Here is a 19328-nt window from a genome sequence, read left to right on the forward strand (position 1 = left end):
GGCCTCCTCCAGAGTTTCCAGTCTCAGTCGATGGTACCACTATTTGCCATTTGTCTCAGACATCCTTGCTTTCTCACTTTTCTTCACTCTCCACCTCCAGGCAGCCATCAAATCTAATTGACACTGTGTCTGAACTATTGCACAAATATATCTATCCAATTTCCTTTTTATTTCCACTGCTGCTATCTTGGTTCAGACCACTGTCCAGTTTTTTTTGGCTTGGATTACTGTAACAAGTTTTGAGTTGCTCTCACAACCTCTGGTCTTATTATCCTCTAATCCACTTTCCACACGGCATCCAGAATGCAAATATGATTATGTTATTTCCCTGCTTCAATGCCTTCAATGGACTGCCCCCTCTTTAGGATGTGAGTCAACCTCCCTAAATGGCCTAATAGAAACTCTATGTCCTGACCCCTGCTTATTTCTCAGGCCTCATTTCTCTCTACTCCCTCTTACTCTCACACCCTCCCCCTTCTCCTCCACATGGTTGCACTTGCTGTTCCCTCAGCCCGGCATGTTGTTCCTTTCTCTCTTTGCCCAATTAACTGATACTCATATTTTCGATCTCAGTTCAAATGTCCTTTCTTCTCGGGAGGGCTTTCTTGATCCAGTTTGTTCGTTCCCATCAGTGACTGCTCTACCACGTTGCACAACTCCAAGGGGTGAAATTTGTATGGTACTGTGTGTGAACAGTGCCCCTGAAGTTGTGCAATGCAGTGACCAGGGACATTTTGTTCCTCACTATCACTGTTTAATTGTCTTTCCTCCTGGACTGTAAGCTCCGTGTCCAATCCTCTGCTGTGCGCCTGGCACATAGGAAGAGCTCAATCAATATCTGTTGAATTAGTAAGTGAAGGTTAAGAGAGGAATGACTCTTTTAATGAGTACATGCAAGAAAAGCCGTGGGACTGGAAAAGATTCTGGAAACCATTACTTTTACAGAATCATTTAAATAACTGAAGATAGTTAGCTTGAAGAAATTAAAACTTAGAACACCTATAATAGCTGCCTTCAATATTTGAAGGGCTATCGTGAAAATGGAATAAACGTATCCTGTTTTATCCAAGAAAGTGTAAGGAAAACAATTGAAGGCATGTTGCAGGGAAACAAATTTGGGCCTTATAGGCAAACGGAAAGAAATTTCCAGTAATGAGAGCTGTCCGGAAATGAAACAGGTGGCACACAAAGTTGTGAGCTCTGCTTCTCTGCAAACACTGAAGTGGAAGTGGAGGTCCATCTGGGAGGAGGACCGTGGGCGGCAGTTGGACAAGAGAGCCTTTGAGGGTCTAACTCAGAATGTCTGTGATTTTGTGACCGTAGGGAAAATTTTCTTTTCAGTTGAACTCAAGCATTTATTTAATGCCTTCTTTGTGCCTGACACTACTGGGGAAATAGGACTGCAGGACTCACCCCTGCACAGTCAGCATTGAGGGACAATGTCAGCTGATAGGAAAAAATTAGGAGGCAGAAACTTTCAGAATATCATCGGTTGTCTAAACGTGTGGGACAGTGGTTTGGTCAATGGGTGGAGATAAGAGTGTGGTCTTGCATTGTGGTGGAAGGCTTCCTGGAAGAGCAGGAATTTGAAAAGGGCCTTAGAGGATGGGAAAGAGCTGCAGAGGGGAGCCCATCTCAGGAGGAAGGGGGCGAGATGGCAGAGCCCCGTGAGAAAGGCAGACGTGGGCCAGACACATGCGCACGTGCTCCTCGCATCCTCCATTCACAGCAGCAGAGTCTGCACTTCGCCCTGCAGAGCTCTGCTTTCCTTAGATGAAACCAATGAGGAAGATGGGATGGCGGCTGCTCCGAGAATCTGCTGGAACTCAGGAGTCGTGTCCTGTGCAAAAGGAAATGAACTCCTTGACTATCCTGAACTCCCTCAAATATTTGGGGTTCAGTGGATGAGTCAGAGGTGACAGCGGCTCAGAAGGAAGAAGAGAGTAGGGGAAGCCCCGGGACTGAAGTGGTCTCATTGTTTACAACCTGAGAGTTCACGTGTATTATTTGTACATACTTTTGGCTGCAAGTAACCCAAAAGCGATGAACAGGGACTAGTCAAGAGGAAAATTATCTCACATGTTGAAAATTCTGAAATAATTCTGATCTAGGGTTGGTTTAACATGGGTTTAACAAAGTCGTCGAGGACCTAGTTCTTTCCGTTACTCTGTCTGTTCTTTTCCACCTGCTGTTTTATCCTTTTAGGCCGAGTCCCCTCATGATCTCAAGGCCTCAGCAATTCCGGGCTTCAAATATGGACAACAACCAGAGGCAGAAAAAAAGCCTGGTTTCTCCGCATTTAAGAGTAAGAAAAAAATTTCCCAGTAGTCCCTCAGCCAACCTCTCCTCAGGTGTCATTGACCAGGTTACATCACAAACTCATTCCTGCGTCGGTCACTGGACTCGGGAAGTGGAATTGCCTGGGAGGGGCCCAGCTCCCGTAAGAACACGGTGCCTGATATCTGAACAAAATCAGATTCTTTATCCTGAGGAAAGGGGAGAGTGCAGCCAACACTGGCTACCGCATTTCCTTCCCAGTTAGGATGCTAAGTTCTTTAGGTGTGACTGAAACAAGGGGAGCAATGACCTGGTGAGTATCGCTTGCCTTGCCTGAACTGGAGGTCCTTGTCAGGATATGCTGCCTATGCTAGGGTACCTGTGGTTGGTTCATTGGTTCTCAGATTCTCTGGGAGCAATAAATTGTAGGTTCAACCAGATGCTCTTTAAGGCAACTCACAGTCCTCCCCACAGGCCTGGAATTGTGCTGGGCCAGTAGCACGTATCTCATGTAATCCTCACCTTAAATCTGCAAGTCAGGGCATATCATCCCTGCCTTCAGAGAAGGAATTGAAATTAGGTAATTTACTCAAAATCAACAGTAAGCGGTAGAATGAGGATTTGAAATCAGGTTAGTCTGAGAACAATGCATGTATTTCTACCGCTTATATCTCACTACCTCTTTCTTCCAACTTGGGGTTTCCATGAGTCTAGGAATAAGCCAGGGAGCATGATTTAGTGCTTCTCAAACTATCTTTGGCTAAGAACTAGATTTCAAAAAAATTCCAATTCATTACGGATTGACATTTTTATAAAAGATAGTAAAAAGAATTACGAGGAAAATTAAATGAAAAGAATTATAAAGATATGCAAAATATAAGCCCTGTTTTCAATGATTCAATCTAACAAACAAAAGCTACTCTGTTGAATTGCTATAAAGTTTTCTAAACACTTACTCCTCATTTCTGTACTCCCCTTGCCACAGACTAGTAACACACAGTTCGTGGACCTGTGCTGGTCTCCAGGCCACACCGAGCAGCACTGACTTAGACAGGTTTCTGCCTCCATCCTCCTCCCGAGGCTGCAACTCAGCATGTTTGATGCTTGGATGGGGTGGTATTACTGGCTGTAACGTTGAGCCAAACATCAGAGGAAGGGGTTAGATTTTGCATGGCCGTTTTCACGGGGACTTCTATTTTCATCAAAAGATTTATGTGATACTTGGGAAACACTTTCTTCGTGGTGATTGGCTACTTTCCTGTTCTGCAGGAAGGAGATTGAGCACGTGGTAATACGTGAGACAGAACAGACTCACCAACAAAGAACCTGCACACCAGAGGACAGATCTGTGTTGGGGGTTTGCTAGAGGTTTCCAGTTGGACGTGTCATTGGATGATGATTCATCTTGGGAAAAAAAACAAACTTCTTGATTTGAGTGACTCTAGGGTTGTGTGTGGTTAATACTTGGACATTTGTTATTTTTCTGACGTAAAAATGACTTCAGCCTGGGAAATATATTATAAATATATGCTCTCTTATTTATTAGGAAATTCCAAGAAGTCTTTATTAGACAGCCTTCCCAAGAAATCTAGATCTGTTCTTTTCTAAGATTTAGGAAATCTAAAATGATCATGTGTCCTGCGTATGAAACTCTGGGAACTCTACACATGTGGCAATTAGAACCCACCGGAAGGGCCAGGACCCTTCTGCCTCTGCTTTTCATTCACAAATGATTTGAGCACCTGTCTCATACTCTTTCTTCCACTGCCTTCTACTGACCTGCCTGCTGCTGCCACGGGCCTGGTGGACTTCAGTGCCCTTGTGGATGACTTACCCCAAATTTAGCTTTTCAATTCCGTGACCTCCGTATTTCCAATGCCTTTTTCCTCCGCCTTTACTCAGCCGTCTGCGGTAATCGTGATAGCCTGGACTTTGTCATAGCTCAGAACTGCCCCACCTCCCGGATCTCTTCATTCAGCCTTTCCACTCTTTGGCTAATGCCTATTCTCCTTGGTGACTCAGATACCACCAAACTGTTTCTTGATCCCATCAGAACCTCCGGTCCATTGGCTCGTCTACATTATCCTTTTTGATCAGCTCTCTCTTGTCTTTGCTTCCCTCATTATTCAACTTTGAATCCTCAGTCCATCTTTCCACTCAGGTTCTTACCTATATTCTCAACTTCCTCTCCTCCTTGTCCTTGTGGAGTACTTATGGGGCAAAACAATTCTGCCTTCTCTGTGTTCACCCAGGCTGCCAAAAGAATCCTGAGAAAAATTACACAATCTGGCAGACCTCTTCAACTCACGACCACCTACCTCAACTGGGTTCAGCGCTGTCTGGAAATCTGCTATATTTCTCCATAGCTCTTTGCTTTCCACATTTCTGCAAACATCACTTCAGATGTTTGTTTCTCTCCTCAAACCTCCTTGCCTTCTCTCCTCTTTATTCACTCTTTTTAGAGAAAATAGAAGCCATCTGATAGAAACAACCTCAACTTCCTGCCAACAAATCTTCAAACCAAGCTGCTTCTGAACCCACTGTCCCTACTTCCTTCCTGTTATTATTCGGTAGAGGTGTTCCTCCTCCTTTCAAAGGCTGTCCTTTCCTCTACCTGCATCCTACCCTCTTCTGTACTCTGAGGAAACTGTCATCATCAGTTCTCCTGTCTCACTCCTCTATCCTCAACTCTTTTCCTCCTCTATTGGCCCAGCATCTTGAAAGAGTTGTCCACACTCGTCACCCCACATTTTCACCTCCCATTTAGTGCACAGACCCATCTATCTCCCATCTCTTGCCACTCACCTGCACTCTTCTTGATAAAAGTCACCAGTGCCCCCACTGCTACATCCAGTAGGGGCTCCTTTGTCTTGATCTTACTTAAACTCCCAATAGCATTTGATCCAGTTGACTACTCCTTCTTTCTTGAAATAATTTCTTTCCTTGTTCTCAGGGATGTCACTCTCTCCTGGCGTATCATTTTACCACTAGGGCTACTCTTTGCAATTCCCTTTGCAGCTTCTCCTGCTCTGACTTACAAATACTGGGTTCTCCAGGGCTTGGTTCTGGGCTCTCTTCTCTTTTTACTCTACACTCTTTCCCTGGGTGATTTTCTCCACTCCCATGATTTCATGTACCATCTCTATAGCAATGACACCCACTTATTTATCTCCAGACTGCATCTCTGTCCAGCTGACCACTCTGGTCATATTCATTCAAAGTTTCAGAGGCACCTCCAACTCAGCGGGGCCATTGTAGAATGTATCACCTCCCCCTCCAAACCTGCTTCTTCTCTACCCAGTTGTTCAGGCCAGAAATCTGATGGTCATCTTGGCTGTCAGCTGCTATCATCACTCTCATTTAAGTAGTTGCTCACTATCTGAACACTTACTCTTCCGTCAATTTGTGTTTGTTACCACCTTAGTCCAGACTACACTTTTCTCTTGTCTGGACTGGAAGCAAATAACCCCTAAATGGTCTCATTCAGAAGATATATATTTTCCTCTCTACTCAATAGCCTTCAATGGCTTCCCTTTGCTGTTAGGTTAAAGTCTAAAATTTTTACCCCTCCCCATTTCTTCAAGCTCATCTTAAATCTCTCTCCCTCACGCATAATGTCCCTCCCTAGCTGTGCTTCATTTTTCAGTTCCTTAAATAGTTTAACTTCCTTCCTGCTTCAGGGGCTCAGAACGTGAGAGGGGTAGGGAAGCAGCGGGTCCTGAAGGGGGCCCAGGGTTCTGCTATCAGTACAAATGTACCCTTGCTTCAGAGACCACCCTCCCCCCCTATCCTGTGCAGTCCTAAGGGGTCTTTAAATATGTGGCTCTCTCTGCCTAAGGCTCTCATCATCTCCCTCTTCAACTGGCCAACTCCCACTCACCCTTCACGTCCAGCTGAATGTCACCCTCTCAGGGAAACTGCCCCCAGCCCTGAGTCTTGCTTAGTTGCTCTGTTAAAAGCTCCCACTTCTCATTTAGTTGTTATGACACATAATAAAATCATGTAGTTAACTTCTTACTGTCTGTTTCTGCCCCTAGCTCTTATACCCATGAAGCTGGGAACCATGTCTGTCTTTTTCACAGCTTTTCCCCAGCACCCGACATAGAGCATATGTTCCTAGAGCATAATAGGTTCTGAGTGAATAAATGTGCATCTTGTAAAAACTTTGGTTTGGGGAAAAGGCCAGGGAGAAGCCAGGCTGCCTGTTTTGATTTGAGTCTCGTCCTTGTCAGATATGAATGTAGAGATTATTCTGCAAGGAGACTAGATTAGCAATTTATGCGCATGCTAACTCATTCAGCCTCGGTGGACAGGGATGCTAGGTTCCGGTTGGGGAAACGATGTCACCCTCCTCCAAATATTCCAGGAAGACTTCTTCAAACAGGCATGAGATTCTGGGTTGTATATTGGACAAACTATAGGCTCTGTTATGCAATGGCTTCTTTTTTTTTTTTAAATTATTTAATTAATTAATTATTTATTTTTTTCCTTTTTCTCCCCAAAGTCCCCCAGTGCATAGTTGTATTATATTCTTTGTTGTGGGTCCTTCTAGTTGTGCAGCAATGGCTTCTTGATCTGGGAAAATATGTATTTTTTCTTGAATAACGGTGAGGGAAGAAGCAGGGTAGGAGGCTCTCACTTTTCAGGTTGTTAGCAGTTAGGCAACAGTGGTGGAGAATGAGCACATGTGAACAAAGCCCAGTGTTGAAACCAAATAAAGCTTTCTGCAGAGTTATGCCGACCTACATTTAATGATGAGTGTAGCCGTTATTGCTCTGAATGGCGATTCGGCGTCCATGTTAAGCGATTCACTGAACTGAAGAGCTCCGGTGGCTATAATTCATACACGTATTTTTTTATTTCACTAAGCCAAGTATTTCTGAGGCCAACTTCAGGCACTCAAAAAAATATTATTTCCTTTTTTCCCTCCCAAGTGCAGGGATGGTCCATTTTCTCTTTCCACCCAGAAACGGTGGGAAGGGAGACAGAAGGAGTTATAAGGAAAGGCCCAGGTCCAGCGGTTGGCATACAAGGTGTGTCCAGCTGTTGTTCATAGTGTTAGCACCGATCTGGTCATCTGGTCCCCCGTGAGCATTTTTCCAAATGTCTAAGGGATGGAGCTGCTTTTGTTAAGCATTTGCTCTGTGCCTTGGGTATATTCACGCTTTCATTTCTTATGCCAACAGCACCTTGAAGGAAGGCTTGTTCTCTCCATGTTACGGAGAACACTGAGGTAGGTGATTCCTCAAGGTCGTGCAGCTCGGAGCCAAGGTTCAGCAGACTCCAGAGGTGCCCACCGTCCCCGCGCTGTGGGGTGACAAGGGAGCTGGGCTGCTTTTCCTGGGGCCTTTCGTCTCCCCCACGTCTTCCCCAGCCAGAGTGTCAAGGAGGCTTCTGGAAGCTCAGGGCTCTGTGGCTGCTCAACCCCTGGGAGAAGGGAGCTGTGGATGATACACAGATGACTGAGAAGCTGTCTGGAAAGTTACCAGTGCAGACTCTGTGGACACAGGAGTGTGTCCCGGAGTGGGGTTCGCGTGGGATGGGCCTGGCTGACTGAGGAGTCAGATGCTGCACTTAGGAGCTATGGGCTTGGAGGGAACTTAGAGGTCATCTAATTTAGTGGTTTTGAAGCTTTTGACCACAATGGACTGTTGCTATTAATTTCCCCCAGAGACTCTATTTTAAAATATTTTGACTGGTTGGAAAATTTTTAAGGAAATAATTTCATTTTCTGATTTTATTAATCAAAATATAATAGATGTCTGCTAAACGGAGCTTCTGACCAGCATGAGGCAAGCTGCCTTTCCATACGCTGTGGCTACTCCTCCAGCGAAGCACTTGGAAGTGCTTTTAACGAGCCTGTGCAGACTTTTGGGAGGTGGGGGTGGGGTGGAAAATGTACAGTTTCATTAGGCGTTTTCAAAGCTTGGAAACTGTTCAGCCAATCCTCTCCCTGCCATGAGCGCCTTCAAGAGTCTGGTGGCCCCAGTTGGAGACCATTGATCCAGACCTACTTCCTTATTTTATTGTTGAGGAAACGGAGGCCCAGACAGGTAAGTAAAATTTCCCAAGTCACCAAATGAGTCAGTGCGTAAAGGAACCTTGAATGACGGAACACATATGTCGCCTGGGAGATAGAGAGAGAGTTGTCTGGTTCATTCTGCAGGCAGTTCTGCAGCTCGTGAAAATTCAAAGGTCTTCCCGCCACTTTTCATTCTGAGTATATATTCTTATGATCCAGCTCCTGTTGCGTTGGAGTGCGTTGGAGTTGGTCTGCTTTTCCTGAAATCACCCCAGGCTGAAGGCTGGTGCCCACGTTCCACAATTAGATCCACTCACACAAGCGTCTTGAGGGGGAAGCCTGCACAGAATGGGCAGCTTCTCCCCTGGAGCTGGCGCTCCTCTCCCCTCTTTCTTCCCCTTGCTGACCTTACCCCTCCTCCCAGCGGTGCCTCTCTCCCAGGGTGAAGGGCCCATCTGCTTTTCGTCTCTCTGATTTCTGTCAGTGGCGAGACAGGGTGACCACATTATCATCACAGATTTTGGGAGCTTCTCTCATTGGTCCCACCCTCCTCACCTTGGCAGCTGGGACCACAGACAAATAGAGATTCTCATTCTCTGCTGTTATCCAAACTCTGGTGTGAGGGGACAGATGGACATGGGCAGAGAGGAGGTGATTGCTTTTCTTAGACAATAAAGGATTTCTGTGAAAAAACAAAAAAAAATCCCCATCTGAATCTCATCTCTATACTTCCTATCCGGAACACGTGTATACCTTCATATCTGACGTTTCTTTGACTGTTATATCAAACCTGGTGTACTAAGCAGCTCAGGCGCGGTGACAAAATACCTTAGATTGGGTGACTTAAACAAGGGAAATTTCTTTCTCACAATTCTGGAGGCTGGAGGTCCCAGATCAAGGTGCTGGCAGGGTAGGTTTCATTCTGAGGCCTCTTCTCTTGGCTTGTAGGTGCCACCGTCTTGCCGTGTGCTCATAAGATCTCTTTATTGTGTCCGTGTGGAGAGAGAGAAAGAGAGAGATCGGGCTCTCTGGTGTTTCTTCTCATAAGGGCACTAATCCCATCCTGAGGGCCCCGCCCTCATGACCTCCTCTAACCCTGATTACCTCCCAAAGGCCCCATCTCCAAATACTATCACAGGAATTTTGAGAAGACACAAACGTTCGGTCCAGTACACCTGGGAAAGAAGTTTTGCTAGTTTTCCAGATAAGAAACTGAGGCTCAGAGAAGTAAATATGTTAGAGTGAGCCAACAAGAGAGAGGACTGAAAGAGGGTGGTGTCTGTGATGATGGCCCTTCCATACACGCCGATGCTTACCTGATTCTTCCGTGTCCTGCCCCCCGACCCAGCCTGGGAGCCTGTGTGCCATTCCAGCACAGAGCTACTTCTAAATTCTCAGAAGGGTGTAGTAGTTTACAAATATGTTCACACATACAACTACGATATACAACTATGTACTGGGGCTTTGAGAAGAAAAAAAAAGAGGAAGATTGGCAACAGAAGTTAGCTTAGGGCTGGTCTTCCTCTCTGCAGCGCCCCCCCCCCCCACCAAAGCATTAAAAAAATGTCCACAAATTCTTTGATACTTCTCCCTTCAAAAGGCAGAATCTAATTCTGCTCCCCATGAATATGGGCTATACTTAGCAACTCACTTCTTCTTCTCTTTTTTTTTTTTTATGAGGAAGATTTGTCCTGAGCTAACATCTGTGACAATCCTCTATTTTTTTGTATGTGGAACACTGCCACAGCATGGCTGGCAAGTGGAGTAGGTCTGTGCCCAGACACTGAACCTACAAATCTGGGCCACCAAAGTAGAGCACGTGGCACTTCAACCACTCGGCCATGGGGTCGGGCCCCCAACTCATTTCTAACAAATAGAATGTGGCAGAAGCAACGGTGTGAGGTTTCTGAGGTTAGGTCTGAAAGACACCATGATCCCCTCCTTGCTGTCTCTCACATCACTGGCTCTGGGGAAGACAGCTGCTGTGTTGAGAAGACATTCAAGAAGCCCTGTGGAAGGGCCTGTGTAGCAAGGAACTAAGGCCACCGGCCAATAGCCAGTGAGGAACTGAGGTCTCCTGCCAACAGCCATGTCAGTGCGCCATCTTGGACGGGAATTGTCCAATCCCAGTCAAGCCTTCAAGCGATGGCAGTCCTGGCTGTCATTTTGACTGCAACCACCTTAGAGACTCTGAGTCAGAACCCCTAGTTGTCTCTCCCAGACTCTTGACGTATAGAAACTGTGAGATAATAAATGTTTGTTGTTTTAAGCTGCTAAATTTTGGGGGCAGCAACAGATAATCAGTACAAAGGGAAAGGCTTTTATGCTATTCTCAGTTCTCCATTTTCCACATTACCCATGAGGCCAAGCCATACCAACATTTCTGAGCGTCGGTTTCCTCTTATAGAACTTAGCAATAACAATAGCATACAGCATGCCTGATACACATATACTAGTACTGACTAGCTCAAATAAGTGCTCAGTAAATTGTGGTGCTGTCAACATCTTGTCCGCTATGTGGCTTCCCCAGGTGAGTTTCCGTCTCTGTTGGTTTCAGATGCCCACTTCCCTCGCTGTGGTGCCAACCTCACACTCCAGCTAGTGCGCACGGCCTGGCAGAGAGCCTTGACTGCCTAGCCTTCCAGGCCGAGGACTGGAGAGCCTCACTCTTGTCTCCACGCCTTCTGCTGCCTCCGTTCTTAACCCTAACCTTTCATCTCAGAATTTCAGCTTTGATGCTGCCCACTTCCTTCCTATGGTTACTTGAACCGAAGTGAGTCAGGTCTTACTGAAAAACTGGCCACAGCCCGGCGGCTCCCACCCTCCCCGCCCGGGGCCGCCTGGGCAGAGCGTGAGGGGATCAGTGTTTACTCAGCCCTTCTTTCCTCTTCTCTCCCCCAGTCACGGGGCTTTGAGCAGGGCTTCCCCAGCTGCCACACCCCTCCCAGCAGACCGCAGTCAGAAGCCAATCTCACACTTGTCTGGTGGCTCAAGGAGGAAACAGAAGGAGCAACAGCCCTTGAATCCCTGGGCATCCTACCAAGTGGGCTAACCGCTTATACTCTACTTTGTTGGCTCCAGCCTGTTGCCTCTGGTCTCAGCTCGAGGAGGATTTGGTAGGAGTTTTTAGTGGTGAATACCGATCACAGCCAACTGTGTGCACTGGGACCATCTCCTAGTGCAGGGAACAGTGTTAGCACTTTATCTGAAGCCTCATGATAACTCAGGCAAATTAGTATTCACCCCTGGACCTTTGGAGCTTGAAGAAGCAAAAAAACACTAAAAACCTCCTTTGCCTATTTTTCTAATTTTGATTATGTACAGAATCTCATCCTCAGCCTTGAAAATCAGCATGATCTTTAAGGGCTTGAGGAGAATTCCTTAAAGGATTGAGTTTATGGGAAGACAAAGGTGGTTTTTGCTGTTGGCTTTTGAAGTGGGGATACCTTTTTCCCCCAGCAGATTTGGACGCTTCCCTCTCTCTGGGAGAGTGTAGCTGGCTTTCTTTCCCTGGAATGCAGAATCCATTCATTTACTCTCTTCTAGCTTGGAAACTTTAAAGGAATAATTTTAGTCAGAAGTCAACCGACACCATAACATAATTTTAATAACAGTTGTTTATTCAAAATTAAAATCTGCTATGAAGACAGACAAACAATGTAACATTCCCAGAGGAATTGAATTGTTTCTAGTTAAAACTAAGTTCTATTAGAACCAACTTTAGGTTGTTATAAATAACAAGCTGGCCACAGCTTTCAAGAATGAAGTGATTGGGGAGTGAGGTCTGGGGAACCCCTCTGAGCCATTAATCCTCAGAGGAGCTCCCTAGTTTCTCTTCCTAAGAGGGTGAGAGTCTGTGTAACACTCTGGGTGCCCGAGGCCCTGGGACAGGAAAGGTTAGAGAGGGGTCAGGAAGAACAGCTCAACAGCCATAACGTGTGGTCAGGCTTGGAATGGAAGCTCCAGTTGGCTTCCCCCAAGAAACATTTTTTTCCTTTATAACTTACAATTTCTCTTAAAACACTCAAATACCATAGGGTGTCATCCTATGGAAACAGCTTAAACATAGGTGAAAATAATAAATATTGAAAAAAATTATAATATTGGGCTTCTTTCTAAATAGTTCACAGAGAAGCTCAGTAAATAAATAGAAATAGGAGTTGAGGTATCAGAGTTAATAAATATTCAGGAGAGAGGTACCACAGGGTTTTCCAAGGAGCTGATTCAGCTCTCCCAGAACCCTGGATGGGATTTGGGAGATCTCCAATTTATGTCCTAGAGTCTAGTAGAGTCACCGTCCTGGATGCTTCGTTCCCTAGGATGCTTCAGTTTTTCATCTTCGTTGTCATATAGGCTTCTATGTAGTTGATGAAGATGTCAAACTCACTCATGGCTTTGTAGACACCTTTCTCTTGGAGCTGTGTGGAGAGACAAGAAATGTTTAGTGAAAACCCCATCTGAGCGAGTAAGTGGGTTCCCCACCTGGAGAGGCGTGACCCTGGGCCCCAGAAGCTGCGCTTGCTCCCTCATGTTGGGAGGTGACGAAGGGACCCTGGGAACCTGAGGAGATGGCCAGCCACCTTGGGGAAGGCTGTGCACTGACCTGAAGCATGGCTAGTGGGCAGCAAGACAGGCATTCACTTTGCAAAGCAGTTTTCAAAACGGTGCCTTTTCAACAGTTTAAAAGGTCATGTGCTCACATGATGCTTATTCAGAATTTGATGAAAAGACATTAGAGGAACCACTTTGCAAGCAAGACAGTGAGAAAAGGAGAGAAGAGAGCCTTTTTCTATGTTTGTGCTCCCCCACCAATGGATCGAGCAGGCCCCGCCCTGCTGCTCCGGCCCCCTGTCAGGGGATTCATGCTCCTTGATGGTGGAACTCTGCCCAGCGTCTGTCCCCAACCCATGAAGAGGCCATAGGCCACATGGCTTCTGGGAAACAGGGTGTAAGAGTTCACGGATAGTTGGAAGCATTTTCGAAACCCCATTTGGTTTGAGAGTTGACATTCTCAGGCACTTTGGGAGGTGTGAATGGCAGATGGGATATAAGCCTGGACCAACTGCAGATAAGTGAGAATCCTGCCTCCTGCTCTGGTCTGAGTTTTGGGGAGTGCAGGCTGAACCCCTGGGTGTATTTGTGTGTGCACATTCACGTGTTGGCTTCCTGCACGTGTGGCTCACTCTAGATTCCCAACAAGCTACTTTCTGTTTCCTTTGTCACTCTCCCCAGCACCTGGCTCACTGCGTTCACAGGCTGACTGGCTGGCCTAACCCACAGGCCTGCAAAGGCGGGGAGCAGTCATTTAGAAACCCCCAAAGACACTTCACAGAAAACAAACATAACCAAGGCAGCAGCTCCTCGCCGGCTGAGGAGGTCACACCATTTGTCGGGTTCCCACACTGCCTCCGAGTGAAGGACAGGGCCCGCTTAGCACCTGCCAACCTCCACCCCTCGGAGAGTGGGCAGAGGTCATGGTCCCCAGGCCCTCCCTGCCACCATCCAAACTCACCTTACTGAAGGCACTCTTCACCTGCTCCACTGCCTTGCTCTTATTTTCACAGGGCAGAAATCGATGCTGTGGAAGGAAAGAGAAAGTGTTAATGACAGTGGCTCGCAGTTCCTGTGTCCATAGCACTTGGGAGACAAGCTGGTAGCATGAGGAAGGGGCCAGACTCATCTTGAATACCTACGCCTCATAGATCCTTGGGGGTTCTGAGCCCTACGTCCTCCTTCCCCTCAGACAGAGAAGAAACAGCCCAGGGAGATGAAACATGTTTCTCTAGAAGCCACTCTGAGATGTTTGCAAGGCTTGCGTGAAAACCCAGGTCTCGGCCTCCCCAGCCCCCAACCCCGCGCGCCGGAACCCCACAGTGCTGACCAGAGTGCTGAGCCAGCCATTCGGTCCTTTCCTGCCTCTCTGTTCTGGCCCTAACCTTCACTCCCAGCCACTAGGGCCATTTCTAAGTCCCAGAGGAATAGAGACACAGTCTCAGCTATGCAGGCCAAACCCTTTGCATGGTCCTGTCCCACAAATAGAGACCAATTGATGTCCCAATACCCGTGAGAGAACAGAGAAACCCAGTAGTGAGGGTATCATTTTGGTTGGAGAAATGAATTATCCTGGGGAATTATTCATAGATACTAGCCTGGGGATGAGTAGCTCCCTGGCCTTTCTAAAAAGCCTGTCAGTCAGTTGGGCCCCACATAGAGCTCTGCTTTCAAAAGCTTGAGAATGAGAGGTAAGTGGGGTTTCCCCTCCTGCAGGGTCCAGGGCCTAGGTCCAAAGGGACAAGGGAGCGCCGACTGGAGCTCTGGGCCCCTTTCAGGAAGAGAGAGGGGAATAATTAATAGCCCACAAATGACTCACAAATAACAGGAAAGCTGTTTGCAAATCTTCACATGTAAATGCCTAGCCACCAACCCACCCCCTGCACAGAGAGAAATGAGCAAGAGATGGAACTCCAGCGCCTTCCCGAGAGTGCCCCTGCCAGCCTGTGTCTCTGTCTCTGCTGTGAGCCTTGTCAGGAGATGGTGTGTCGGGAAGAACAGAGAAGCTGCCAGGGAAAGGACTGGTCTGCTACTCACACAGCGCCGCAGCCTCACTCGGAGGGTCTTCAGCTTTTCCCCCAGGGAGTTCACGTGCTCCTTGATGTCTGGGCCGTGGTTCTCAGCCTGGGGCATCACCTCCTCCAGGTAAAACTGGATCATCTCCGACAAGGCTTGGCAACCCAGGTAACCCTAGGGTGGGAGCAGGGTGGGGGGGGGGGTGGTGAGTGGGAGGAAGAGCTGCGGCACTAGCTTGAGAGGACAGCTTTGTCCCCAGGGACCTGTCTTACCCAGCCGCCTCCCCCCCGGGACTGAGCCCTCTGTAACCCTCCGCGGCTGCCGCTGCTGATCTGCTGAGTTAAGATCTTCCCACTTCTGCTTTTCAAAGCCACGCAGGCTTGGAGCAGAGCCTCCCTGCCCTTAGTCACGCTGCAGCCTGCCCACCCACCCAGCCCGGCTCTCACCTTAAAGTCCTCCAGCAGGGACCCGTTCAACAACATGTTGTCCAGCTGGTCCTTCATTTGCTGTAAGAAGAACAAAAGGAGAATGAACCTGAGCTTTGGGGAAACACCTGAAATGAATGTCCTTCCGATGTCCTTTTATTCATAGAGTTTTTGATTTTTAATCAATGCAGCCCTGGCCCAAAAATGGAATGGAGACTTCTCCAAACAGGACATTCAATGTGGCTGGGACCCTTAGTTCAATCAGATCCTTTCTCTCGGGATCAAGTGATTTTAAAAATCTGGCCAATTTTGAAGCCAAGGCAGAAGCCAGACTCGGTCCTGATCTTTCTGCAGATCCATGTCAGGTGTGCAGGGGCCGCCTACGTCAACCCTCCGGGGCTCTGTGCTTGTCTTTCTCCCTGCTGCCCACGTCCAGCTGCAGCCTTGAAAGGTCTCTGGGAGTGGGAAGCGTCTCCTAAGGCAGGTGAACCCCTGTGTGGCGCTTCCCCAAACCATCAGTCCTTCAGGTTCTGGAAGCCCTCCATGCTGAGGCAATTTATGTTTCTCTGCCTAGGGCACGGGGAACGCCTTCACCTCCACTCAGACCCTTCTGGATTTCTCCCAGCCAAGGAAGTATGGAGCTCCAGAAGAATCTTACGAAAAGTTTCTGAGCATAGGAGAGAGTACGTTTACCTTTAGGGCAGCGTTTCCTGCACGTCTGCTGCATCACCCCAGCCTAGCTTAACTACCTGAACACACGGCTGGACTTGAGACCCTCTTAAGAATTCAAGTTTGTGGGGAATGGAAGCTGGGAGGGAGTTGAGCAAGAAGGAAGGTTCCTATAGCTCTAGCAGCACGCCTAGTTCAGGGAGGAAGGACAGACGAGAGGGCATCATACTCACAAAGAAAGTCTTCACCCTGCTGAAGGCGGCTCGGAGCTCATGGAGCATGTGGGGCAGGCTGGTTGGGAAGTGGGTGCAGCTGTTCTCAGACTGGGTGCCCCGGTCTCGGCTGGCTCCCACCCCGGCCAGGAAGACCAGGTAACATAGCAGTGCTGCGCTGGGCATGGCTGAGCTCTGCCTTCTTCTGTGAATCGGCCTTGTGGTTTGGTTTTGCAAGAGCAAGGCCCTGATGTATCGACCTTCACCTCCTGTGTCCCCTTTATATATTGTGGGTTCAGTGAGGCCTCCCCATTCATAAAAAGCCACAGAGTCACAGATTTCCTGGCAAAGCTTTTTTTCTAAAGCTCCTCCCTTCCCGAGCCCACTCCAGCTTTGCATTCGTTGAACTTCTTACTCTTAAAGTTTTCAATTTTTGCATTGTAAGCAAAAGAGATAGTTGAAACGAACTTCTGCACTACGGCTCTTTTTAGGGTGTTACCTCTCTCTCTCTTTTAAAATAATTTTTCAGCTTCTCTTAATTAAAAAAAGTCAGTTTCCTGGGGTGAACAGCTGTTCTGTGCGCAGAGCTGTGGGTTCCATTTGCGTGTTGCTAGGTCAGTGACGTGGACAAGTTGGCCATTCCAGAATACACTGGTATTGAGAAATAATTGGATCCCCTTCCCAACCTGAATTGAACACCCAAGGCTTCTCCTTGCTGAATTGAGAAGTCACCTCAGCTCTCTGGGCCTCAGTTTCCCCAAGTGAAAACAAGGGGATGAGCTCAATCTCCTCAGAGCTGTCTTCTGGTTCTTTCATTCTATGTTCCAAGACTGCCTATTTAAGAGGCTGGTTCCTATAGGACCGGCAGGGCCAGAGGATGTGCTCCAGGCTTCTTCTGTAGCCCTGGGTTTGTTTAGACTCTCAGGTCCGTGTTTCTACCTCCTCGCTGTCCCAGGACTTGGGGGAAGTTGGTCAGAGAGGCCCACACTTACTGAGAACTTGGTACCTGCTAGTCACTGTGACCCCAACTGTCTCCACTTTAGAGTGAGCACACTGAGGCACCGAGGTGTTAAGTAGCCTGTAAGGTGCTACGGGAGGGGTGGAACTCGCACCCAGCCCTGGCTGGTGCCAGCGCCGTGCTCCATACCCTTCTCTGCACTGTCCCCAGGATGTGGGATGAGAAGCTTGGATTGTGGAGTCCTCAAGGCTTCTTTTAGTTACGAGCTGCCATGGTTGGAGACTTAAGCTTGAAAGATGGGAGGAAGCAGTAGAAATACTAACGAAAATAAGTCCGGATTCCGTGCGGGCTGCACAGCAGCCTCCTTCCTTCCTCTTACTTATCCCTTCTCCCTCCACCCAAAGAAGCCTTTGTCGTCTTGTTTGGATTTGCACATATGAGTGTGTTTGAGTGTGTGTGAATGTGTGAGTGTGAGAGAGTGTGTATGCGTGTTAGTGTGTGAATGTGTGAGAGTGTGTATGTGTGTGAGTGAGAGTGTGTGAGTGTGAGGGTGTGTGTGTGAGTGTGAATGTGCAGGGACAGAGTAGCTAGATGTGAGGGAAGTCGCTCTACCTCTAGTTAGGAAAGATGGGGTCGTGGCATCCCTTCTCCAGGTATCTGGAAAGTCTCTGGGGGTCCTTTGGTTGTGCCTTGACCTCCCCTTCCACAGGGGCTTCTCCCACTGCCCAGTGAAGACAGTAAGTGGGAAGAGCGCTGACCTGCGTGGGGAGGAGCTCTGGGCTGTGCCCTGGCTCTGTCACTCTTTAAACCTAGGGCAAGTCGCTTGGCCCTTTGTGTCTGGTTTCCATCTGTCTCAAGGAGGCGATCGTACCTGCCTCCTACCTGCCAGGGGCCTTGGCTTTGCAGGGGACGGGTTCGGGGCAGTAAGGCGTGGACCAGCTGTGGGATATCTCCAGTGTTTCTATTATTTCCTTGCCCTCCTGCATCAGCGCTGGGACATCTCAGGTGGCACCAGTTTCCAAGTCTGCCCCCTTGGAGAAGGTCACCATGCCAGAGCAAGTGGGGTGACATACTAAGGCCAGGCTGGTCTGGAGTGAGTGGAGGGAGGAGCGAGAGGGTCCAGGCCCATCCTGTGGGTGTACCTTGCGTGTCAGGGTCAGGGGACTGTGGCCTCTCCTCCCAACCCTTTGGGGCCTGTTGATATGGAAGCCTCAGAATCATGAAGGGAGAAAGAGCCTTTTAGAAACAGGAGCAGAACCAACTCAGCATTGCTGCTCCTGCCAGGTTCACACTGGGCTGAGGCGCGCTGAGTTTTGCCACCAGGAAGCAGAGAAGACGGGCCCGAAGCTGGGCTTTGCATCCCTTTTGCCCTTCTCCTTTCTCGTGGCCCCTGGGTTTTCTGGGCTGTCTGCTTTAGTTCGGCGGGCTGACCCCTCTCTGAGCTGCGTGTTCCTGCTGCAGACTCAGTGTAGCAGACCCATGAGGCCAGGGCCGAACCCCAGGTGAGACAATGAGGCCCCTCTCCCTGACCGAGGCAGCACAGACCCCTCCTGCCCCTGTCTGCACCCTGCTCTGCTTTCCTCCACTGCTGGATTTACAGTTCCATGTGGCTGTCACCCATGAGCACAGCTTGCCTCCCCTAGTCAGCTGTGAGCTCCCTGGAGCAGGATGTTTCTTTGTTATCCTTTGTGTACCTGGTGCCCAGCACAGGGTCTGGCCTGCGGAAGGTGCCAGGCACATAGCTGCTTCTTTTCTATGTTGGGATGGGCAGAACAGAGTGCCCTGGGAGCCTGGACCATGGCCACAAGAAGCAAAGCTATGGAGGCTGGTCTGGGCACAGCGAGCACTCAGAGGGTAGGCAGAGCAACTCAGGGAGGCGGGCAGCATCTCTGCCATAGATATGTATACACGCATACACACACGCACGAGATGGCAGGGAGAAGGGAGGTACGTAAAAGCCATTTCTAACTTTCTTTAATCCATAATCCACTATGCAGTGTTAGGGTTAGGCTCTGACTTCTTTATTTGTTCTGGAATGTGTAGCCAGTTATCTCAGGCCATTTGTTGAAAACAGTAGTTGATCCTTTCTCCATTGATCTGAAGACATTGTCCTTTCTCTCCTCAAAATTTTTAGAATCTAAAGGGTCAGAGATAACATTAGGCAAGTTTCATGATGCAATTCCTTAATCAACAAGAGA

The 19328-nt window shown here is 48.2% G+C and overlaps 1 protein-coding gene across 1 annotated transcript; it reads right to left on the bottom strand.

Moving 5' to 3' along the window:
- Positions 1-11905: 11905 nt before the first annotated feature.
- IL10 (interleukin 10) lies at positions 11906-16444 on the bottom strand. The gene is given in 5 exon segments (NM_001082490.2): positions 11906-12717; positions 13812-13877; positions 14888-15040; positions 15313-15372; positions 16194-16444. Coding segments are annotated over 5 exon segments (537 nt in total). The 5' UTR covers positions 16359-16444; the 3' UTR covers positions 11906-12624.
- Between the last annotated feature and the right edge of the window lie 2884 nt (positions 16445-19328).

Source organism: Equus caballus, chromosome 5 (assembly GCF_041296265.1).
Source record: "Equus caballus isolate H_3958 breed thoroughbred chromosome 5, TB-T2T, whole genome shotgun sequence".
NCBI lineage: Eukaryota > Metazoa > Chordata > Mammalia > Perissodactyla > Equidae > Equus > Equus caballus.